We start from the raw sequence: 25,566 nt of genomic DNA, 5'->3' as shown, positions 1-25,566 counted from the left end.
CTTGTTCTATATTTCTGTATATTTTGCATGGCAATTTGTTTAAAATACCATTTAATTGTGATTTTATTTTTAAAGTGATGTGCACTTCTGGTAACAATCTCGTTATTGTTTTGTTACAGGGATGAGGCCATACATTCCAGAGAGGGACATCTCGTACTTTGACAGGTTCTTGGAGAGCCACAACATGCAGACAATGTTCTTTCTGCCGGCTTCAAGGCGGTCACCGAGCGAGACGTCTACATCGACGATTGGACCCGGAGATTTTGGACCCTACAGTCATTCCGAGATAGATGACAGCAACGACATCGACAGAAGCTTACTGGAGCATGTACGGACTGTTGACCAATTAGACAGAAGCATTGATTCATAAATGTATCACTGACATCGACAGAAGCTTGTTTTAGTATGTATGGACTGTTGACCAATGAGACAGAAGCATTGATTCATAAATGTATCACTGACATCAACAGGAGCTTATTGGAGCACCCAGAGCTTGTCTTTCAGTCTTGGTGTTTGTTAATTACATATATTTCTGTATATATATATATATATATATATATATATATATATATATATTTGTGTATGTGTGTGTGTGTATATATTATGTTGAGCACATTGTATGTAGTATTGCTTCCTTCCCATTCTAATAAGAATTATATGTATTTTTGCAATAACCATAAACAAACAATTGAGGCTCAGGATCTGCCTGTCTTGGGTTATAGGAGAATGTAATCCCTTTGTGCTGGTGGCTAAGGCACGTTGTTTGGGGGTGGGGTGGGGAGTGGGGGGCTTGGGGTGGAGAGAAGTATTAGGGAGTGGATGAACCCTGCACTGCACTAAGGAAGAAACAGGAATGTACAAATTGTGCCTTATGAAGTGCCAAATGGTGTAATACTGTAGATTCTTCTTGTTTCTTCTTTAAGTTTCATTAATGCTATGTGTATCGATACCAACATGGAAACAGATACCAATTTACATGATATGAAGATGAGATTTGAAGTTGTTCTTACAGGAAGGGGGGTGGGGGGGGGGGGGGTGTACCCTCTCCTTTATGGTATTTTCTATTTTTTTTTTCCTGGATGTTTTTGGAAGTAGTTAACACCTTCTTGTCAATTCTCCCCCCCCCCCACAGAAGTTTCCCCTTTTTGTTTCACAGATCATAAGACACAAGCAGGGAGTTCTTTATCAGTAATATTCAGAAGTGATGTAGTCTTGTCTTAATGGCCCAATAGGTCTCCATGTACATACATGTACAGTGTATGCTTGTTAAGACTTGTTAATGCTTGTTCAGCATTGTACTCAAAGCATTTTTACCACAACAGATAAAACATGTCAAGCTGATTTCATTAAATTGTCTTAATACTGCTTTATATGACACTGTCTTTGAGTACCAATGTATGTGGACAGTACTACGGCTGGTGATCTGGGTTTTATTTTCATGAAAGCTGATACAACACCAACGTATGTTTGCCTTGGTATCTGCCACCACAAGTATAACAAAAACAAATTAATAATATAAACAAAATTGTTGGTTTGATTTATGAAGTTGATTCAGTGATGGTTTTATTATCGTATTGTATTCTTAATAAAATAAAAGAGTATAACAAACTTTTAATCTGTATATTGTAAGTACGATGTTCTTGTGTGCTGTACATTTCACCAAAGATTCCATGAAAATACATTAACAAAGAGACACCAAACCCTGGTGTTTTGTGTAATTTTCACAGAAATGCGTATTAAACAGTCAAGGTGATTCATCACTTTATATGTGGTTTGCTGTAACCCCTAATTTTGTGCTCTGTGTTTTAAGTACACAAACCGCTTTTTTAAACATGAGCTATGATCACATTGGTTCAAGCAATTGACTGTACCTACAAGGCTACAACCCACCCTCCCCTCCCCCCTCCCTCTCTTCCGCTACCACCCACCCTTCCTCATATCCTTAAACTATGCTTCAAAGGCATAACAACAAAATATAAAAAAACAACATACTCGTGTGTCTGAACCAGACAATACTTTGTCCCTTGTTACACTCCCTTACATTATATACCAGAACACAAATATACCTTCTCACCCACCCATCAAAACAATGCCTTACATGTGGGAATGGGTCCATTTTGGATACTTTGATGCGATGGTGGGAGTCTCACCTCACATATGCAGACTATTAAAGTTACTATGTAAGTCTCACTTTAAATTCGCAAAAATATTGAAGTTACTCTGTAAGGATCGCTTTACATTCGCAGAATATTGAAGTTGCTGTGTTTCGAGCGACCATGCAGATCAGACATGATTGGTTTCAAAGCTTTTATTTAGTCTACCTTTGACCGCAAAATGAATCTTGAGAGTGATGATTACAGGTGTGTTTCTATGATGCCTCGACAACATCAAGTATATGATGGTATATGATTTCCCATCTGGGTATGTGGATCCATTTTAGTGTGTAGGGCAATATCGTTGTCGAAGTCTGAAAACACTGTCAACATGATCACTCGATCAAAGTTGATTGTTGAACTTCATTATTTGGTCCAAGTTAATTAGGTAAGAACTTTAAAGTCAAGCACCAATGCTCAAAATTGAAAACTTGCTTGCAGTGTTATTCTACATTATCTTCTAAAGTGGGGCGAAGACATATCATATCAGTGGCTTAGTCTGCTGTGTTTCCGGGGTTCTATGATCTACGAAGTTGGCTTTCTGATTAATGATCTGATATAGGCTACAGGCTAATGTTTTCTAAAGATATAAGCCGAATCATCTTCAACAAACTAGCCAAATGAAGCCCCAATACCCAAAAATTGTAATCAACCGTGACAAGCAATCTGAAAGAATTCGTCCTCGAATCCAGTGTCTTTTCTGAAAACGGATCTACTGGCCTATACTGAACTGAGCACGGAAAGAATGAAAAGACATGTTCGTTATGCCCCGGCTATCAAATGTTTGCAGTCAGGGAAGGCGAAAATGGTCAATTTTTAAGTGTTTTAAGGCCCCTACTGCATGTATTCTACCGCTAAGTGTTCGTCATGCGAACTACGCACATGTACAACAAGAATCGTAATTAGGGAAATTTCCCTCTTTCCTTGACAACCCCTTCAAAAGTTTCCGTAAACTGTTCCATTACAAATACAGGGTATGAAGTAATTTACCTTGAATTATCTGAAGGTATTGCACCTATACAAAGAACACTATGTGTGTATTTTACGTTGATATTAATATTAAAATAATGTAAGGTCTTCGATTTATTTTTTCTGGTGTAATTATGTTTCAATATAACTTTTAAGTAGGTAATAGTCAATAATCGAAAGTCGAACGTTCTGACTCTAACATACATGTCACTCTAGCTGATCTAGCATGCATAGTCGCATGTTATGCAACGAATTGCACAATCGAGCTTTGCCAGGGCAGCACTGCGGGATAACTTCACTACGCGTAAATTTATACGAATAGGTAATTGATAGTTTTAGATTTTAAGTTTTGGATTGATAGTTAATGTAAAGTTACCATATCTAATACCATCTGTTTCATCTAAGTTTGTGATATTGCTGTGTGCTGCTGGAGCATAGGCTTGACTTGGTTGTGCGATGTACCATAGGGCTAACTTAGGCTAATACAGTAGTACGAGTACTGTACTTAGTGATACTACTACCAGCATATTAGGCCTACTAAGTTAAGTTATCCTAGTGCTGGTAAGAATACTGTCAGTCAAAGAATTTGGACAATCTAGGTTATGCTGAACAGTTGATAGTTGAATGATATTAATGTGTACTGCGTTGATGACAGACATGTAACATATTGCTGGGCATTGATTTGGAAACGTGTACCCTAATCCTTATGTCCAGACTTAAAGTAGGCCTGCACAAGCAAATCATGTAAGTTTTCAGCCCATGCAAATTCAGCGATACTATTAAAAATCGTGCATATTTTGAGTGTTTGCAAAATGTTCCCAGCACAAAAATATGTGGAGGTTACCCACAGATTTTGTTTCTTCGGTAACTGCTGTTGAACAGATTTGAAGTTAAAAAGCAATATGCCTAATCTACAATCAAAATGGTTGAGTTACCGTTAAGTACATTTGCCTTTCATTGATCAAATTGGAATAATTTGAATAAAATGGAGACATCACAGTCACAAATGTCTTTCCAATATATTTCTTACAAATTTTGGAACTACCCAAAGATTCGGACACTTTTTTATAAAACATTTAATTGCTTATATATTCCTTTTTTCAACTGACTTAATATTTCTTCATTTTGCTTAAGAGGTGAAATGGCCATGAACCTGGATAGGCCTTTACTGATTTGAATATATGTACATCATCGATTGCAGAACATTATGGTCTATCATAATCAAAAATGTTGACTGCTCTTTTTGTTATGGTAAAACATTTTCACTTGGCGTTGAATTGATACCTCTAAGACTTAAATGCAACAATGGCAAGATGGTCTTCTGCAATTTATCTGAAACCACATGTTTACGTACATAGTCACTGCTTCCATTTGAGTTCCCCATGCCAAAAACTCTTTACAGTCTGATTCCATGTTAGCCTCTAGCCTAATGTTATTGTTGAAATGGTTTGTAGTAACTGAATTACATTAAATTTTCACCGGGATGTGAAAAATGAGCTCCTCTGTTGTTATAAAAAAAAGAAGCATTACTTCATAAACTAATTTAATCATTGCTATAATATATATTGATATGTAAAACATACTTCATATACAGTATGTGTAGTACAAACTACAGTATGAGAGAACTCACAAATTAAAGTAAGTAGGTAATTTATTGAACTGTATTGTACAAGAGCAAGTGGAATAATGGTATAGAAGATAACTCAATATAAGAACAGAAACACACACTTGGCATATATATACCTCTAACACTTAAATGCAACAAAGGCCTAATGATCTGCTTTATTGGCTCCAATTATAGCACGCTATAGATAGGAAAGTTTTGTGATTATGTAATCGACCTGCCACAGCCTTAAATCGACCTCAGGCTCCACAATTAGACTGCATAGCTTCTAAACACTAGTTTGCTCTTTGTGTAAACACTGTGTGGAAATATGTTCATGTCCACAGTATAGTTAATCATACGGCATTCACACAAAGACCCTCATACAAGAAATAAATGTGGCAGGCGTTGCAGACTAATCGGTAAAAAGAGGTCATGTTACAACCAAGGCAGGTCGTATAATCTCAAGAAACTTTTCCATGATAGCGTGCTATAGTGGGATCTATACAGCAGACCTTTTAAGTCATTCTGTCCAATTTACAGTATATATATTACAATTAGTGTTTACACGGGTCCAAAAATCGGGAACCGGGTACCCGAGAGCCGTTACCCGTCGGGTATCCGGGTACCCGGAAAAAATGTTTACCCTCGAGTATCACGATTTTCAAGAAATGACATATTGGATGCCATTATAAATGAATCATATTCTCTACTGACAATGTTTTCATGTTCAAAAACGTAGGTGTAATATAAGGTATAAAACCTTCCTCAATAATTTTTATTTGCTATTGTTTCTTTCATTAACTTGTTAATAACTTCATATAATTAACATTACTACTAACATCGCACTGCCGTCGCGGCTTTTGCTTGCTCTCCACGTCTATTGATCTCACCATATAAATATCCAATTTAGCTCGTAAACAGTTGTTACTACTACTATCTATTATGCAGGCCCAGGGTTCGCATTAGCCGCGAGATCGCGCGATTCGCGCAATTTGATCGCATTTGGAATAAACGATTAGTAAACACTTTAACAGCCACTTGCGATTATTATTTTTTTAGTTATCCCGTCTATAATCCGTAAACATCTCGTAAAATTCCTTGTCAGCCTTTACTTCCATGAAATAAACGAATGAATAAATAAAAATTTCTTCCACATGGTAGCCTAACACCACACTAAGTCAATGAGAAATCTAGCTAGGCCTAACCATCTATTTATTCGCTGAAATTGTGACGCAGTTATAAGATATCCATGGATATTTTCATAATTGCTGTTACGTTCGACCACATGGTTGCCTAACACCACACTAAGTCAATGGGGGAAATCTAGCCTATACCGCTGAAATTGTGACGCAGTTATAAGATATCCATGGAGTACTTTCGTTATTGCTGTTATCTTCGACACATGGTAGCCTAACACCACACTAAGTCAATGGGAAATCTGCCTAACCATCGATTTGCCATTTTTTTTTTTTAAATCACACTACGGAGGATTCGGGTAATAAATTAGGAACCGGGTAGTATGGCGTCGGGCGGGTACCCGGGTACCCGGATAACCCGTGCAAACACTAATTACAATATAAGTAAACATTTACATTTTAGTTATTTGCAGTAATATGGATTTAACTGAAGCTTCAACTTAGGCACTTCTGCTAATGGAATCTTTTCTATTTGTGTTTCTTGCATGCAGTGTCCTACATGACTTTACCAAGATGGCATTTCAAGTTACAAATATAGTTCTCAAGTCCCTGAACATGCAGCAGGCTCTACGCAAGGGACTGATGAGGAATGCCTCATCCCTTTCTGAATACACTCACATCATTGTAGGTGCTGGATCAGCCGGTTGTGTACTAGCCAGTAGGCTCACTGAAGACCAAGATAAAAAGGTGTTGCTATTAGAGGCAGGGCCAAAAGATTGGTCATGGAAGATTCATATGCCAGCTGCACTCATGTATCCTTTAGATAGTACCACCTACAACTGGAGTTATTCGACAGTTCCTCAAAAGCATATGAACAATAGGGAGATGTACCATCCAAGGGGGAAAGTCTGGGGCGGGTCGTCTTCGATCAATGCGATGTGCTATGTCAGGGGCCACCCTATGGATCAGGATAGATGGGCCAAGGAAGGTGCGGCTGGTTGGGCATTCGCAGATTGCCTGCCGTATTTCAAGAGAGCAGAGAACTACGAGAGAGGAGAAGATGAATACAGAGGCGGGAGCGGCCCCCAGCATGTCTCTCGTGGCAAGACTGGCAACATTCTCTTTGAGAAGTTTATAGAGGCAGGCGAACAAGCAGGATATCAAAGAACCACAGATATGAATGGTTTCAAACAGGAAGGATTTGGGTATATGGATCTAACTGTGCACAAAGGGGTGCGGTGGAGCACTGCCAATGGCTATCTCAGGAGAGCTCTAAAGAGACCAAACTTAACAGTTGAATCCCGTACTTTAGCAACAAAAATTCTCTTTGACGGTTTAAAGGCCGTGGGTGTCGAGTACGAAAAGCGAGGAAGTCCTCGGAGTGCCTATGCCTCTACTGAGGTTATCCTCAGTGGTGGCGCCATAAATTCACCTCAGCTCTTGATGCTGTCGGGAGTCGGTAATGCGGATGATCTCAAAGAGCTTGGAATCCCTGTGGTTCACCATTTACCTGGCGTCGGCAGCAATTTGCAAGACCACCTGGAGTTCTATGTTCAGCAAGCGTGCACACAACCTATCACAATTTATAAGGCCCAATGGAAATTTCCACATGTGATGGTCAAAGTAGGCTTACAGTGGTTTCTAACTCAAACCGGCTGGGGTGCGACTCCTCATCTAGAGGCTGGAGCCTTCGTAAGAAGCCGACCCGGAGTGGAACATCCAGACATTCAGTTTCATTTTCTCCCATCTGTAGTCAATGACCATGGTAGGGTCCCAGGCGACTGCCACGCCTTTCAAGTTCATGTAGGGCCCATGAGACCAACCAGTCGTGGAAACATCAAACTCAAGTCAAAGAACCCAAAAGAAGGTCCTCTCATCGACTTCAACTATTTGTCGACCGAAATTGACCGCTGGGAAGCAAGGCAGTCTATCAAACTGGCCCGAGAGGTCTTTGCTCAGAAAGCGTTCGATCCATACAGGGGTAGGGAGATACAGCCAGGGCTGGAGGTTCAGACGGACGAACAGATCGACGAGTTTGTGAGATCCTGCGGAGATACTGCCTACCACCCTAGCTGTACCTGTAAGATGGGTCTGGAGACAGACCCCATGGCGGTAGTTAATAATAAAACTGAAGTACTAGGCATGTCTAACTTGAGAGTAGTCGATGCTTCCATCATGCCCAGTGTCGCCAGTGGGAATCTCAACGCTCCCACTATCATGATTGCAGAAAAGTCAGCGGATATCATCCGTGGCAGAGCACCCCTCCCACAGATCCATGTACCTCTCTGGAAGCCGGAAACATTAGAAACGGATAGATAAGACTTCACTGGTAATGTTCTCTAGGTAATGTTAAAGGATATTAGGTCATGATGAAAAACAAGATCAGTTTATGTAAAGGTTAGGGAGGTGTCTGTCTTCCTATACTGTATATACTCAACAGTTAACAGATGCTCCTTGATTCCTTACCTTCTAATGCGACTAAATACTAATAAATATCTCATTACAGTAAATCACATCTTGAGAAAAGCATAAATAGCAATCCCCAGGGTTGATCTCCTTGGCGGGTAAAACCTTGTCTTAAAAATTGGCTGGTCAAAATTGACAAACTGTGGTGGTAATCACTGCACACAATAATTGGCTGCAAGAGTTTATAAATGCCTTTAATAATAGGCATCAACAGTACTTTATATAGCTTAGTACCTCTAAATTGTACGAACAATAGTAACTAGTTAATTCATACATAAATAGTCCCAGATTTCTAAGAGCAGGAATGATGTGTCAATACCATGGATGGTTTACAGCCAGTTGGCTGTGCACAATGGTATGAAAACTGATGATCAATTAGTAGAATCTAAAGAACCTTTCTTTTGTTTGTGGAGGGGGGGGGGGGGTAGGAATTTCATTGATCAATGTGTGGATGTATTCAGGAGAACAATGTACACACTGTGGATACAGCACACAGACATGTTAGTGCAGTAAAATGGTAATGTTCACATGGGATGACAAGAGCGATATGGGGATCATTAGGTGTACAGTAGAACTTGTGTGAGAGTTTTGGTGTCTGATTCAAACTGTGAATCATGACAGGGACAGAAGTCTTTCTGAGAAGTTATTGTAACACATAAGAACCAAAGAAAATTATTGGGGCAAAACAGGTACTTTAGTTTAATAAAGTTTGTAATCCTGACTGAATGTTTCAAATACAAATGGTAAAACAAAGTAAGACTGTGTGTTAATTATCAGGATGCCAAGAATGTCATAACATTGAAACACATATGGAACGGTCAACATGCATTCTCCAAAGGGCACAGGTCTACATGTATGTATGTATGTATGTATGTATATGTGATCTTCCCGCAAGCAGGAACTCGCGAACTTTCCGCAAGCAGGAACATGAATATATGCAACTTTGCTGCAAACTCCTGCTCATTGGATCCGACTATTTAAACAGGTTTACATACAGTACAATACATTGTTTGTTTAAGTTTAATTACAGAGCTGTTTAGGAAGCTGAGAATGCTAATAGTAATTTACTTGTGTCATTGTTATTACACTACAAATTAAATCAACTGATGAAGCAGGGATTATTTTTCAAAGTTCTTGAGATAAGTTTAGTCAGATAAAAAGATATTAAACCAAAACTTCCCGTCCCTTCTTGCAACCAGGTACAAGTCTTTATAGTTAAAGATGATCAGAAATGCTTTTAGAGACAGCTTTGTTTTGGATTATCTCTCTAGGAAGTTTCCCAGGGTCCTACTGAAAGAGTATCTAGAACAGCCATACAGGCTTGACGAATGAACTGCATACATTGATTCCAGCATTTGAATTTAAAATCAGCATTTCTGATAGTATTTCAAAGTCAAGAAATTGACGCCAATGTTACTGTATATTATGAGGTTGGACGTAATAACACAAAATGAGGTTTTCTTGGTCTGCTTAGCACAAAAGTTTTGATGTTTTAACTGAATACGGCTGATTTCATGTTTTTCGTAGAATATTGTATCACTCTGTTCAGATGTCTATGTGGAAGATGCATGTTTGTGTAATGAGTACAAAAATTAATTTAAGGGATGAACATTTGCACAGTTACATGGGACAATATGATACCAATATCTGTTTTGGCATGGTAAGCTATTTATCATCCAAGTTTAAATAATAGTAACAATTTTAATGCCTACCCTTGACTCAAGGCTGAAGAAAAAGAAAATACTTTTTGAAATTAATGTAGAAATGAAAAAGGTAAACAGACAGTCTAGTAAAGGTGACATGTTTGTATTTCAAGTAAAAAGCAGTCAATATTTACAAGCCATTTACATCACGAATGTTGCATTTATACCATGCAGCTACTACAAACCTTCCATGTTCAGACTTATGGGTTCTTAGAGACATTTGAACTTTCACTTAAAAGAAAAGTATTGTCATGATACAAGTCTAAGATTTCAATCCAGTTTCATCATTTCTTTTTAAGAAATTCTCAGCGATGATCAAACTTCACCTTCAATCAATCTTTTCACTCAAAGGTTGCTAACTAAGGACAAAAGGAAGTTCCTGCAAATTTGACACATAATCAATTTATTCACAATTTTGATTGGTAATTAGTTATTCTTATTAATCGTTTAAAAGGTCAAGGGGCAAAATTCCCATAAGTTTCCTTGACTTTTGTACTGAAAATCTGAAGATTTATTTGTGTGACCTGTATTGAACAAATCCTTACTAAATAATTCATTTCAATGAGACACAACTTAATGAGACACAAAGCAGGTCACATAATTAGCCATAATGCTAACATACTGTACTGTAGTATCACTTTCATGATGAAATGCAATTGCATTTGGAATCGATTATGAACAAAACACAATGGTGAAATCTTTGCAGATCAAAAGATGGCTTGCACAATGTATGTAAGTATAACACCAATCAATGAAGACAGTTAAACTGATGTGTCAAACAAGTAAACAGTTGATAGTTGATAAAACAATTGATAGCAGCTTATGCATAAATATATATTATTTAAAATGTGTTTAACTCCTGGAATACTCCTCAGGGCTGTTGTGCCTCGATGCTAATCCATTGTTTTATAAATTCTGCTAACTGGCCCAAACCATATTCAATATCACCATTATATGAACTAGAACATCCTGGGGTGACATTCAAAACCATTCTTAATTTTGTTATTATTAAATGTGTAATACAATGCTGACACGTTATTTGGCAATGTAACATTAAATTATGTTTCCCTACTGAGTTTTGTTTTTCATTTGAGGAACTGACCTTTAATGGGGTTGTGTGTTAGACTAAGTAGCCCAGCCACTTTCATTGATGAACCTCACCTGTTGAATGTGTCATATCTCAAAAATGAAAAGTGCTATAGAAATATCATAGAGCTGTACTAATCAATAATGGTATTTTCAATGGTCGACAACATATCAGAATTAATTTGTTATCTTAAGTCATCCTTTAACACTTGTATTATTTACACTTCAGTAACCAACATGTGCTCTTCAAGAGTCTAAGAACGAAAGAATTTATACCAACGCACTTCTTATTCATATGGAATATTAATATTGTCTAATCAAATTTGGTTGTGACATTTATAGCTCTTATAGAACTACAGCGTCTACTGTTGCTGTTAAAGTAACCTTTCTACACAGTTTATTTCAATTGGTATAATTCCAATGCTGTTCATTTCAGAACATTTTTTTTTTTCATTTTTCGTGGTGTTATATTGTGATATTTTCAAACAAGTTAAAATTGGTAATGTATGAAAAACGGTGTTGCTTTTGCTTTCTGCATAAACAAAATGTGAAGGTTACTTTTTAAACTGTATAAGATTTTAAGAAGCATAAATTAGGTCCTGGATGTTGATATCACTCCTCTTCGTGGCTAACACAGACAGCTGAGATCCGCATAATTACCATGTACTATGCAATTACCATGTATTTACCAAGTACTATACATGTACTATACATATACATGTACTGTACATACTTTACATGGTAATTACTATGTGCTATGCAATTAAATCTGTTGGAAAAAGTTCTTCTAATAATGATTTTAGTGTACATGTTAACTGCAGCGCACCATTGCTTTGATATGTACTGAACAGTAAAAAGACTTCTATGTTGCTGCTATTTAGTTTTTCATATTTCTCTTTGGCTTTTGACATTCCAATCATATCTGATCATATTTCAGTCTGAAATCACTGATCAAACATACATCTATGCGCAATAACATAAAAAATAAAAAAAACTGGTAGCAAGCTTTAATTAAATTGCCTTATTTCAGAGTTTGCATATTTATTTTCCATGTTATGATTTCATCATCACTTTCAAATATCAATGGCTTGGGAATTAAATACAAAACATGGAATCTCAGATCTACTGTTCTTTATTATATTTTGATATGAGGATGGTACTCAGATGTTATGTCCGACAGTGTGTTTTGGTAGGAGCTCAGTAGTTACAACCCCCCCCCCACTCTGACCCCCCTCATTCTGACCTCAGTCAGATCCCGGGTTACTTCGGAGAGGAGGACCTGAAGACAAGAAACGGTAAATACTGAAATTACTGATATAATCTACAAAAGTAAGGAATGCCTGGGTATGGATAAAGCTACAACTGACCCCTCCCGTCCACCCCCAAAAAAAGGGCTAAAAGCCTTCACAATCTTAGCATCTCAGTGTACATGCATGGCATTCCCCCTCCCCCACCCCATACAATAACTGAGCATCTCAGTGTACATTTCAGTGTGCGTACATGGCATTCCCCCCTCCCACAATGTCTTATCATCTCTGTGTACATTTCAGTGTGCGTACATGGCATTCCCCCCTCCCACAATGTCTTATCATCTCAGTGTACATCTCAGTGTACATGCATGGCATTCCCCCTCCCCCACCCCATACAATAACTGAGCATCTCAGTGTACATTTCAGTGTGCGTACATGGCATTCCCCCCCCCCACAATGTCTTATCATCTCAGTGTACATTTCAGTGTACATGCATGGCATTCCCCCTCCCCCACCCCATACAATAACTGAGCATCTCAGTGTACATTTCAGTGTGCGTACATGGCATTCCCCCCCCCCCCACAATGTCTTATCATCTCAGTGTACGTGCATGGCATTCCTCCCCCCACAATGTCTTATCATCTCAGTGTACATCTCAGTGTACGTGCATGGCATTCCCCCCCCCCCCCACAATGTCTTATCATCTCAGTGTACGTGCATGGCATTCCCCCCTCCCACAATGTCTTATCATCTCAGTGTACGTGCATGGCATTCCTCCCCCCACAATGTCTTATCATCTCAGTGTACATCTCAGTGTACGTGCATGGCATTCCCCCCCCCCCCCCACAATGTCTTATCATCTCAGTGTACATCTCAGTGTACGTGCATGGCATTCCCCCTCCCCCCCACAATGTCTTATCATCTCTGTGTACAGTACATCTCAGTGTACGTGCATGGCATTCCCCCCCCCACAATGTTTTATCATCTCAGTGTACAGTACATCTCAGTGTACGTGCATGGCATTCCCCCCCCCCCACGTCTTATCATCTCAGTGTACATCTCAGTGTACGTGCATGGCATTCCCCCCCCCACAATGTCTTATCATCTCAGTGTACAGTACATCTCAGTGTACGTGCATGGCATTCCCCCCCCACAATGTTTTATCATCTCAGTGTACAGTACATCTCAGTGTACGTGCATGGCATTCCCCCCCCCACAATGTCTTATCATCTCAGTGTACATCTCAGTGTACGTGCATGGCATTCCCCCCCCCCCCCACAATGTCTTATCATCTCAGTGTACATCTCAGTGTACGTGCATGGCATTCCCCCCCCCCACAATGTCTTATCATCTCAGTGTACAGTACATCTCAGTGTACGTGCATGGCATTCCCCCCCACAATGTCTTATCATCTCAGTGTACATCTCAGTGTACGTGCATGGCATTCCCCCCCCCCCCCACAATGTCTTATCATCTCAGTGTACATCTCAGTGTACGTGCATGGCATTCCCCCCCCCCCCCCCCACAATGTCTTATCATCTCAGTGTACATCTCAGTGTACGTGCATGGCATTCCTCCTCCCACAATGTCTTATCATCTCAGTGTACATGCATGGCATTTACGTCTGCTTGTTGGCGTATCTTGGTGTTAGGATCCTCTGGTGTTGTTGCTGCTGGTGCAGATGGTCTTGATTTACTGATGAATCGTAGTCCCTTGCTCAGCTGCGGCTTTAAACCTCTTATCACCTGTTCAGCCTCACTCTTGATGGAATCGCCAGCGAATCTGTATTTGATGTGATACCTGAATAGTCATGAAGTTAAAGAACTCATAACATTATTATAACAGGCTAAGTAGGCTGATAGAAATCATCCTACTGTATAGAAATTGCAACTTCATAAACTAAAGAACACACTTCATACTCGTACATATATATTTGACAAACAAGAACATTTCATATTAAAGGATATTTCCTAGTAAGGGCATGGATATTAAATCGGTTGAATTTCATAAATGTTAGCAATATTCCACAGAAGAATACAAAACCTGCCGATATAAGTCCCTGCTTTTCGTAATGCACAATGCATGCCTCAGCACTTTACTATGTAAATTAAAAACCTAACTTTGACAGTGACTAAACAAAACAATGGCATCAAAACACAAAAAGTAAAGTTTTCATGGAAGAAACCACAGTTTACGTGTACTTTTGTATATTTATAATTATGTTAAAAGGATACAGAAAGTCACAGATGGCATCTATGTGTACAATCTCTGTGCAGTTCTTGTCCATGTTTCCAAGCATTTCATAAATCTCAACAGCAATCTGAAAATAAATTAAAAGAAACACAGTGGAAATATACTGATTTTTTGTTGTATAGGTTGACCAGACCTTCACTGAAATAATATGCAAGTAGAGAACACAGGTAATTTGATGGGATCATGTAGTAAGATCTATTATGCTTTTCAATGGTCTTCAAACATTGACCTACAAGATACAATTTGATTACTAATCTTTAACATGTCAATCTCTCAGACATTTTTCTTTTCGTATTAGTAGTAAACACATGTGACTTAAAGCAAATACTTGTGTAAAAGTAAGAGGGTCTAACGTTTTGATCCTAGCAGGATCTTCTTCAGAGGCTGAATGACAAGTAACAGTAACAGAAGGGACAAATACACACACAGAATACAGACAGGTCAATGAGTAGGGTGAACACAAAAGAGAAAGATGTAAGAGGTTTAGTAGACAAGGGATGGAGAGAAGAAAGAAACCAACAGGGGGAAGAGAAGAGGTAGGAGATAAACTGTAGAGGGACAAAAAGAGGGTTAAGGGAAGAGGGTAGGGAGAAAACTAGAGAAGGACAAAGACATAAAAGCGTGGAAAAAAAAAACAAAAAGCAAAAACTTTTAAGATAACAAACCTCTTTTCATATTTCAAGATCAAACTCAAGCTAGTCGACAACTTAATGACCTATTTGCTTTATTACAATTGAGTATGGGATAGCAACCAAAAACATCATGATCTAAAACCAACTGAAAATGCTTGTTTTATATCATACCTCCATCAGACATCTGGTTCTCTCCTCATGGAAGCGTTGTAGAAGAGGTCCGATAAGACAACAGGCAAATAGAAACTGCCCCTCTGTCTTCACTATTGGCTTAACCTGCTCCTTTAGAAACCTTAGAACAAAATATCAATCAACAAGTTAAAAAACTTAAACTCAAATGGGATAGATTCAGATAAAAAAAAATGGTCATTTTAAATATAAATCTACAGAATCGATGATCAAGAGCCTGCAACACTATGCGATCATTGCGATGGTGGTTCTTACACATCCTTAGCGAAAGCGCTATACAAGTTGCCACAGAGATGGATGTGCAACTTCAGTACATTGCTTGAAAACTTCGATTAAATATAATCTAAAGAATCAGCTTATAAAAGACACAGGTGGAAAAAAGGGTGAACACATTGAGCACAATTCTCTGCAGCCTGCAAAGTTCTCCAATACCTCTCCTATTCTATTTAGGACCTAATTGTGATAGGATTAGTATCAAAATAACAGATTGATAGTGCAGATGTGGAATGCTTCTCTAATCTTCCTTTGGGTTAATATAAAATACATTAAATACATGTTTGTCTCCAGACTTTAATTGGTACATTTGTAAATGTTCCTGCAAATGGAACTGGTACCAAGTTTAATTTAAGTATCAAATCGAATACATTAAAAGAGAGTCTGATTTTTTCCTAAATCACACTTTTTGTGAAACTACCCAAAACATCCAGACATCACTTTTTTTATCAATTCCATATGATCGAAAATAAAAAGATGACAATCATCAGGGATGAGCCTGGGGTGAAAACGAAATCACGGAACTTTGCAAATTGCGGTATAGGCTCCAGTTCACATATGCTACAGTGTGTGAGGATAATAGTTTTTGTCCCGAGGTAGAAAAGAAATCACGGATATTCCGCGAATTCGCGGAAAAAGCTCATGCCTGAATCATGTACTAGGAAATCAGAAACATTGTATCATGTTAAAAAAGTAATATAAAAAACAACTAGAAACCTTGGTATGAGGGTGAGTTGGCCTATATTTGAATGATGCCAGACGGCATGTGTGATCGCCATCAGGTAGGCTGGCATAGTCTCTGCCTGACAGGTGTAAGAGGCTACAAAGTCATAGGACGAGAATATGGACTTGAGATCTTGTTGTAAGAGTGGTATCGAGTCACTCATCTGAGGGTTTCTCCTTAGAGTCTGTAATATGTGTTCTTGGATCACTTCCCAGTAACATTCCTGTCAAATAAAAGAAAATATATATGATAAAAAGCTGGTTAATTTGTATTGGAAAAAATAAAGTAAACTGTTAAAGGGTCGGTGCAACCTCCGGTAATAAAATATTATAAAATATTATTTTTTATTTTTTTGTCTTGGCATAGAAGTATCTACAGTTAACTACGATCATTACTGAAAATATGAAATTATCTGTCACTTTTGTTCCTCGTGACATTGTTGCTTCATGTTCTCATTCAGGTCTAAGGAAGGGGTGTGATGGGGGGGGGGTTGCTTAAGGAAGGAGGAAGGGTGTAGTCGTTAATGTTGATATAAAATCACTGCAATAACTTATTTCAATGCTAAGACTATATATTTATCACTCTTTGGCCATTGTTTGACACACCTACCTGATTTCAATGTCTATCTATGAAATGTTCCAGAGATATACTGCAAGTTTCAACAGAGACTGACTGAACAGGAGAAGTATTGAAAGGGCATGTGAGGGTTGTGCCTCCCACAATGACTTTAGTTACAGGCAAGTATATGTGACTGTTCTCCTAGGTAAAGTTATCTTGAGAAGGCCTTAATAACAAAGGGAGTCGACAGTTAGCAAAGAGCAGCCCCCATCTCAAAGATAGTCTGCCTGCCGACCCACCTTTCGTTATAATTTTCGTACCACTAAATAAATGTTTGGCAGCTTTACAAAGTGATTTTTATACTTTGCCAGTACAGAAAATAAGAAAATTATGAGAATAAATTGATGTTATGAACTCACAGGAAGTGATGTCAGCACTAAGGCAATAGCGTTGATCCAACCCATGACGTTCTTCCTCGGCACGTCCTCACTGCCGCTGAGGAAAAAATGAAACAACTTTTCTTAAAAGCATTGAAGACTCGCCCCAAACCGCATGCGGCCATCTGATAAAGTTAACTTTCTGTTGCTTGCAAGTGACTTTTTGTTTGTGTCGCTACAAAATGCAGACAGTAATGAAACGTGATACCTTGTTATCTTTAGCTGGACTTGAGATGTAGACAGGGACTATGATATTAGCGTTGTCGTATAATTAAAGGGAGTGAAGACTCGCGCAAAAAGAAACGTCTAATGCCGGTAATCTGACCTAGTTTCGAATGAGGTGTAACAGAAGTGTTAGACACCACCATCGATCCCAGAAAATACACACACAGCTTGCTACCGTCCGTAATTAGACACTCGTGTACAGTCAGTTCATACAGCTGCAGTCAATACCCACAGCACAGTGTATTTGATACAGCGATGGACATACTATATGGATATAATATCAGAGTTTACAATAATGAAAGGTATAATCTAGTCCACGGTCAAGACCAGATTGAAATGACACCTGTTTATCCTTTGGGGAATTTTCAACACAGAAGATATCAAATCACTATTTTATCTGTTCAATTCTGAAACACCTTTACCAAAATACAAAAGCAAAAATCAGAGCATATGTAAGATATATTTCTTTCATAAGACTAGCATCAATTCTGGTACAATTTTTAAACAGAAATTTTAAACAGTTCTTACCTTGTCAGCAAAATATTTAGGAGAGCATTGCCGACTACCTTTGGTTGGCTTGGTAACGCCATGAGTTCCATACAGGTGACGTAGAGGGCGTGGGAGTTAGCGTTGGGAAACTCATTAAATCTCCAATCGAAGTTGGGAAAGGCAGGTTTCTCTCCCATTGGTGAAGCATCGGTTAAGGAGGAAAAACCAAACAACGAGGGATAATTAAAGTTGGATTGCTTTAATAACACGAAATGAAGTATGACGGTCCACATGTACTCTTAATAAAAGAGAGATTAAATATTATAACAAAATAAGAAAGTGTAAAGAAGGTACTCTAATCTTTGTGTTTTGTCTGACACAGAGAAAGTAATTCTCCACGATCATGCCATCTAAACCTAACCAATATTAATCACTAACTGATCGTACATGACAGTCATTACAGCATACTGTTGTGTACTATCCTATTACTTCTAACAGTCAGATGGTTAATTATTATGTTAGTATTAGTACTGTGGACCATGTCACATGACCCTTCCTGGTTGGTATGATTTCTTACTGGATAATAAGACATCCAGGTCTCTGTGTATATGTCAATACCGATCAGGCTTAGCATGAATTTAGTCTTACACACCTTAGATAAAAAAAAAATGTACCAAGTAAGCTGTTGTAACACTATTCATCAAGAAAACTCTTGGCTTGAAATCTACAACTGACACAATTCGTTAATATAATCATTAATCACATGTTTTGTGTCTGATCACCCTGTTACTCTCATATTCCATTTAATACCCCTCTTGCTAATGCAGCCAGTTTGCAATGACCTGCCGATTCTAGAAATTTCAGGAGTGTACATATCATGTAACATCAATGTCAGTTGTATATATCCCCACAGGAGAAAGGAAATAGCAAATATTATGAGGTCTGAAGAATGCAGCTATGTCCTGTTTGCTGAGATGATTGATAGCTAGCTGAGTTACGTAATGTTAAAGTGTCTAATGACACGCAGTAGAGTTATTGCTATAACAAGTAATTCACTGCAGCACTGCCTCTTAATTGTGGACGATTGGCTAAGGCGTCGGACTCATGATCCAAGGATTGCTGGTTCTATTCATGCCTAGTTCATTGCGTTGTGTCCTTGGGCAAGATGCTTGATCTCACTTACCCCTCTCCCCCCAGGTGTTAAATGGGTACCTGTGAGGTAACTTGTCATTGGGCGCAGTATATCACTGCTGCCGACTGGAGGGATTGTCTCTGGGACAGGTTATCATTGACCAGGGATAACATATCATCTGTAAAGCGCATTGAGACCTATTGCTGGTATAAAGCGCTATATAAAAGTTGAATATTATTATTATTAATTAAAATTGAAAGGATATTATCCACGAGACGACCGATCACACCGACGTAGTAGGCTTGGTTTGGCTCCCAGTTAGCATCTTCTCCGTGTCTGTTCAAGTATTCGAGATAGGGAACGCTCAGGCACCTAACAAGTACAATGAAATAGTTTACGAAACGCAAGGTTCACGTACGAAGAAATGTCACTGGGCTGATGCACTAGCGGAATGATCTAATATGTTTACTCGAGATAGGGAACACTCTGGCACCTAACGAATACAATGAAATATAGCTTACAAAACACAAGGTTTGCGTAAGAAGAAATGTCACTGGGCTGATGCACTAGCCGAATGATCTAACATGTTTATAACCGTTTTTTTGATGAGCAAATTAGGAACTTTTTCTTTGAACAGCTTTCAAATTTATACCCAAATTTAATGTTCCATGTATATTTTAGTGGAGTAAAGCAATAACTTATATTATCAACTTATAATATAGTTCCTCTGATGGTTGAAAATATTATCACCAGATTATGCAGCTTTCATCACAAAAGTTAATACATTTCTGTTTTGTTTATAATAGCATATGTGCATGCATCATAGGCCACATGATGGCAACATAAACCATCAATTTCCCAAATGACTACTGAACACATCATTCTTTGCGAAATTCCACTGGCATTTGTTCTTAAAAACCGTGGCAAAATTGTCCTTACTTTTTCTCAAGCTTGAAGGATCTATTCAGTGGTTTTGCTTTGTGAGTATTAAATATTTCACACAATTACTTTGATACCTGCAATCTTGTGTTGTTCATACTTTTGTGGGTGGATGTTTTCTCAAAATGTATGGGTTTTTAAAACTCTCTGCAGTTTATCATAAATTTTGTCTTTATCAATTCAATCTTACCATCCGATTGGCTTGACAGTCTTTTGAGCACCGATGATAGTTCCCACCAATTTCTTCTTCAAGTGTGGTCTATCTCTGAGCTTCTTCTCAAAGAAATGGAGGGTATTGTACAAGTATGTGACAGGTCGGTCTGCAATAAAATTACAACAACAGAGCAAAATAACAACAGATCCTTTCAAACTTTCTTAATATCAATAAATTACAATGAAGTTTTCAAGTTTCATGATAAATAAGGCAAACTGCTAATGAAAACAATAATATATTGCAAAAGGAACATGTAATTTTAGACCAAGTTTATATTTGATCCTTCATTTCCACAATGATGTTTGTGTAGCCTCACAGGGACTGTGTGAATGCTTGAATATGTAGTGCCTGCCATTCCAACTTTATACTTCCTTATTCTATAGGACATTATAACAGGATTTATTACATTGGAAATATTTTTCATGTAATTTCGTTTCTCAACATACCAATCAGGATCATTTGCCATAATAAAAACTTAACATCACACATTTTAAAGTCACATCATTCCTCCCTACCCTTGTAAAAAGAAAAACAAACAAGACAAAAAAAATGCAATACAAAGGCAATAACAGAATTAAACTCACCATGAAATTTGAACAGACTTCCTAGGTGTTCCAAAAGTGTTTCTAAAGATTTAGAAACGGGTGGAAGCTCAAGAAATCGATGAATCAAAATATCAAACACCTGAAAGTAAAAAACAAATTATTAGGAGAGAACATGGATGAATGCTTGGATTAATTCAAGAGTAAAATGTCAATACTTTCTACTGACATGGCCTGGTTTCTTCCATGACACATCAAAGAAAGTGTAATATATTTTTAAATTTAAAACAAACGTGATGAACTTGTTTAATAAAATTGATCATATTAATTTTGGCCGATAATTCACAAATAATGTACAGGTTTGATTCAGATAAATTTCTAGCATGATATTGGGTGCATGTTGGAAATGTGAGTGCTTCTACCACCAAAACAATTGGAGAATGTTATGTAATAGCTTTCATATGTATGCTGCCTCATTTGAATCAGGTTATTGAGTTGTATTTATTACTTGTTTTAACTTTTCAATACTAACACCCCAAAACAGATGTAGCTCATTAGCTTGTCTAACTGGTTTCATACATTTCACTTCAAATAAGAAAGGTAAGCCAAGGACTCATTTAAATTTAACCATTTACTCTCTGCATATAATTAAGTTAAACAGTGGGATATGCATAAATTAAATGTGTTTTAACTTGACAATACTACGGCCCCCAAATAGATGTAGATCATTAATGAACTACATTTAACTGGTTTAATTCATTTCATTTCAAATAAGGAAGAAAAGCCAAGGACATTTTTAAATTTCACCATTTACTCTCCACATATTATAAAGTTATTAAAAAGTTAAACAGTAAATTCAATATAAGTGTCTGCTTAACAAATGTCAATCCAAGGGTGTTGTGTTTGTTTGGTCAACAGTTATCTTTACCTTAAGTAAATATTACCAAGCTACAATCAAATACTTTGCAGTTAAACTAAACATCAGTTGAAAAGAAGCAACTGACATACATGACTTGGAAACACAATATTGTTTGGAAAAGCCTTACCTGTTCAAACTCTCTTGTGACATACATGCAAAACAGACTACCATTTTATGGTCCAACACATATGCAAGCCCATTGTGCCAAAAAGCATTACCGTGGAAACAGATCTGCTTCAAAGGTGAATAATATAACCCATCAACTCATGCCAAAATGTAAATGTTTCATTGATTCCCTAGCAATTAACATCAAATTTACCCCCCCCCCCCATCCCCAGTTTAAATTTTAAATAGAATATGAAGAATATAAACAAACAAATAAACACTTCTCAATTAATATTTCATACTCACAGGTAAAAACCTAAGGCATACGTTACTGAAGTAAACAGGATAATACTGTGGAGGGTTTGAAAATGTTGTTCCAGCTTTCTCACACAAGCCCTCGAAAAAGAAATTCTCTGGATAATTCTGTGGAGAAAGGATTATCAACAGCATGAAAGCATCCTACAGAAGAGTGAACTTGAATCTCTGAGTGTGTAGTTCTCTGAGTGTCTGGATGTATTAAACACACACACCAACAAGGATTAGCTACAGTCTGAGTTCTAAATTAAGTTTATGTTACGCCATGTGCTGTGTATGCTAGTGGGATTGCTTTCCTATTCACTACTAACCTAATGATAAGCCATGTGCTGTGTATGCTAGTGGGATTGCTTTCCTATTCACTACTAACCTAATGATAAGCCATGTGCTGAGTATGCTAGTGGGATTGCTATCCTATTCACTACTAACCTAATGATAAGCCATGTGCTGTGTATGCTAGTGGGATTGCTTTCCTATTCACTACCAACCTAATGATAAGCCATGTGCTGAGTATGCTAGTGGGATTGCTTTCCTACTAACTACTAACCTTATGATAAGCCATGTGCTGTGTATGCTAGTTGGATTGCTTTCCTATTAACTACTAACCTTATGATAAGCCATGTGCTGTGTATGCTAGTTGGATTGCTTTCCTATTAACTACTAACCTTATGATAAGCCATGTGCTGTGTATGCCAATAGGATTGCTTTCCTATTCACTACTAACCTAATGATAAGCCATGTGCTGTGTATGCTAGTGGGATTGCTTTCCTATTCACTACTAACCTTATGATAAGCCATGTGCTGTGTATGCTAGTTGGATTGCTTTCCTATTAACTACTAACCTAATGATAAGCCATGTGCTGTGTATGCCAATAGGATTGCTTTCCTATTCACTACTAACCTAATGATAAGCCATGTGCTGTGTATGCTAGTTGGATTGCTTTCCTACTAACTACTAACCTTATGATAAGCCATGTGCTGTGTATGCCAATAGGATTGCTTTCCTATTCACTACTAACCTAATGATAAGCCATGTGCTGTGTATGCTAGTGGGATTGCTTTCCTATTCACTACTAACCTAATGATAAGCCATGTGCTGTGTATGCTAGTTGGATTGCTTTCCTATTCACTACTAACCTAATGATAAGCCATGTGCTGTGTATGCTAGTGGGATTGCTTTCCTATTCACTACTAACCTAATGATAAGCCATGTGCTGTGTATGCTAGTGGGATTGCTTTCCTATTAACTACTAACCTTATGATAAGCCATGTGCTGTGTATGCCAATAGGATTGCTTTCCTATTCACTACTAACCTTATGATAAGCCATGTGCTGTGTATGCTAGTTGGATTGCTTTCCTATTCACTACTAACCTTATGATAAGCCATGTGCTGTGTATGCTAGTGGGATTGCTTTCCTACTAAATACTAACCTTATGATAAGCCATGTGCTGTGTATGCCAATAGGATTGCTTTCCTATTCACTACTAACCTAATGATAAGCCATGTGCTGTGTATGCCAATAGGATTGCTTTCCTATTCACTACTAACCTAATGATAAGCCATGTGCTGTGTATGCTAGTGGGATTGCTTTCCTACTAACTACTAACCTTATGATAAGCCATGTGCTGTGTATGCCAATAGGATTGCTTTCCTATTCACTACTAACCTAATGATAAGCCATGTGCTGTGTATGCTAGTGGGATTGCTTTCCTACTAACTACTAACCTAATGATAAGCCATGTGCTGTGTATGCCAATAGGATTGCTTTCCTATTCACTACTAACCTAATGATAAGCCATGTGCTGTGTATGCCAATAGGATTGCTTTCCTATTCACTACTAACCTAATGATAAGCCATGTGCTGTGTATGCCAATAGGATTGCTTTCCTATTCACTACTAACCTAATGATAAGCCATGTGCTGTGTATGCTAGTGGGATTGCTTTCCTACTAACTACTAACCTTATGATAAGCCATGTGCTGTGTATGCCAATAGGATTGCTTTCCTATTCACTACTAACCTAATGATAAGCCATGTGCTGTGTATGCCAATAGGATTGCTTTCCTATTCACTACTAACCTAATGATAAGCCATGTGCTGTGTATGCTAGTGGGATTGCTTTCCTACTAACTACTACCCTTATGATAAGCCATGTGCTGTGTATGCCAATAGGATTGCTTTCCTATCCACTACGAACCTTATGATAAGCCATGTGCTGTGTATGCTAGTGGGATTGCTTTCCTATTCACTACTAACCTTATGATAAGCCATTTGCTGAGTATGCTAGTGGGATTGCTTTCCTATTCACTACTTACCTTATGATAAGCCAAGTGCTGTGTATGCTAGTGGGATTGCTATCCTATTCACTACTAAGCTAATGATAAGCCATGTGCTGTGTATGCTAGTGGGATTGCTATCCTATTCACTACTTACCTTATGATAAGCCATGTGCTGTGTATGCCAATCGGATTGCTTCCAATGTTCTGGAGAGTTATCCTTGACGAAGTCAATAACTCGGCTCCGGAATTCATTTGGTTTTAAGATCAGTAGCTGGATGATGAAGAAACACACCTGGGCTTCATTGCCTTCGTGACTGCGTAGGGCCTAGAATGGAACAGACAATAAAGGATGGAAAAACAACAGAAGAGACACATACATTCATGTATGAAACTATCTATCCAATGTCGTATTAATGTAATGTTTAAACATTACATATGTTCAAAAAGGTGTGCAAGCTTTAAGGTTTTTGAACGATAAATGTTCTTGACAAACTGATGAAACACTTTTGTGGTACTAAGTGAATCTGTATACGAAAAAGAAGAAGTTTATTAAAATTCTTAAATTAATAAGGAAACATCCATAGAAAGGAATATAAATAACTACATAAGTTACATTTCTGAAAACAGAACAAAAATCAGATTTGGATAATACACATTCTTGGTATTTTATTAATGAAAGACTATACTGAAGGTACAATTTTTTTTTTTTAAATGGTAAAATGTAAAACAAAAATCCCCAAAGAATCATTTCCACAAATTAGTCACCTGGCAACACTTCAGTAGGGGTCAACAAAAAGATAAATGAAAACCATGAACTCGGTCAACTCAAAAATATGATTTAACTATCGAAATGTTCTCCAAAAAGTATCTATCATCTCCTTGCATGAATACGAGATATCATGACATGAGCGCTACGACCGACTCTGACTAGAAGCATCATCAAACTATTGTGAATAAAACGGCACAAATG

The 25,566-nt window shown here is 37.9% G+C and overlaps 3 protein-coding genes across 5 annotated transcripts in view; 2 read left to right on the top strand and 1 right to left on the bottom strand.

Moving 5' to 3' along the window:
- The window catches only part of LOC139973117 (cerebral cavernous malformations protein 2 homolog), a 41,294-nt gene extending 39,594 nt beyond the window's left edge, over nucleotides 1-1,700 (top strand). For both annotated transcript variants that reach the window (XM_071979550.1, XM_071979549.1), the window contains one exon: nucleotides 120-1,700. In XM_071979550.1, coding sequence (XP_071835651.1) covers nucleotides 120-370 — 251 coding nt within the window. In that variant the 3' untranslated portion in view covers nucleotides 371-1,700. The remainder of the gene's footprint in view (nucleotides 1-119) is intronic.
- A 1,584-nt stretch (nucleotides 1,701-3,284) lies between these two features.
- On the top strand, nucleotides 3,285-10,829 carry LOC139973115 (choline dehydrogenase, mitochondrial-like). The gene is made up of 2 exons (XM_071979547.1): nucleotides 3,285-3,444; nucleotides 6,416-10,829. Exon 2 carries the CDS (start codon nucleotides 6,438-6,440, stop codon nucleotides 8,181-8,183), a length of 1,746 nt encoding a protein of 581 aa, XP_071835648.1. The 5' UTR covers nucleotides 3,285-3,444; nucleotides 6,416-6,437; the 3' UTR covers nucleotides 8,184-10,829.
- Nucleotides 10,830-10,979: 150 nt separating this feature from the next.
- The window catches only part of LOC139973113 (mediator of RNA polymerase II transcription subunit 23-like), a 36,425-nt gene continuing 21,838 nt past the window's right edge, over nucleotides 10,980-25,566 (bottom strand). The window contains exons 24-36 of one of the 2 annotated variants that reach the window (XM_071979541.1): nucleotides 24,751-24,921; nucleotides 22,307-22,423; nucleotides 21,019-21,118; nucleotides 20,411-20,540; nucleotides 19,547-19,653; nucleotides 18,189-18,348; nucleotides 17,418-17,493; nucleotides 16,434-16,663; nucleotides 15,426-15,546; nucleotides 14,604-14,689; nucleotides 13,908-14,169; nucleotides 13,748-13,759; nucleotides 10,980-12,733 (exon numbers count right to left, since the gene is read on the bottom strand). In XM_071979541.1, coding sequence (XP_071835642.1) covers nucleotides 13,968-14,169; nucleotides 14,604-14,689; nucleotides 15,426-15,546; nucleotides 16,434-16,663; nucleotides 17,418-17,493; nucleotides 18,189-18,348; nucleotides 19,547-19,653; nucleotides 20,411-20,540; nucleotides 21,019-21,118; nucleotides 22,307-22,423; nucleotides 24,751-24,921 — 1,500 coding nt within the window. In that variant the 3' untranslated portion in view covers nucleotides 10,980-12,733; nucleotides 13,748-13,759; nucleotides 13,908-13,967. Of the gene's footprint in view, nucleotides 12,734-13,747; nucleotides 13,760-13,798; nucleotides 13,878-13,907; nucleotides 14,170-14,603; nucleotides 14,690-15,425; nucleotides 15,547-16,433; nucleotides 16,664-17,417; nucleotides 17,494-18,188; nucleotides 18,349-19,546; nucleotides 19,654-20,410; nucleotides 20,541-21,018; nucleotides 21,119-22,306; nucleotides 22,424-24,750; nucleotides 24,922-25,566 lie in introns of those variants that run through there. The other variant, XM_071979542.1, reaches the window with a different exon arrangement.

The sequence above is a fragment of the Apostichopus japonicus genome, chromosome 9 (assembly GCF_037975245.1).
Source record: "Apostichopus japonicus isolate 1M-3 chromosome 9, ASM3797524v1, whole genome shotgun sequence".
Taxonomy (NCBI): domain Eukaryota; kingdom Metazoa; phylum Echinodermata; class Holothuroidea; order Aspidochirotida; family Stichopodidae; genus Apostichopus; species Apostichopus japonicus.
Note: the sequence above shows the minus strand (reverse complement) of the source record. Positions and strands in the feature narration are given on the sequence as shown.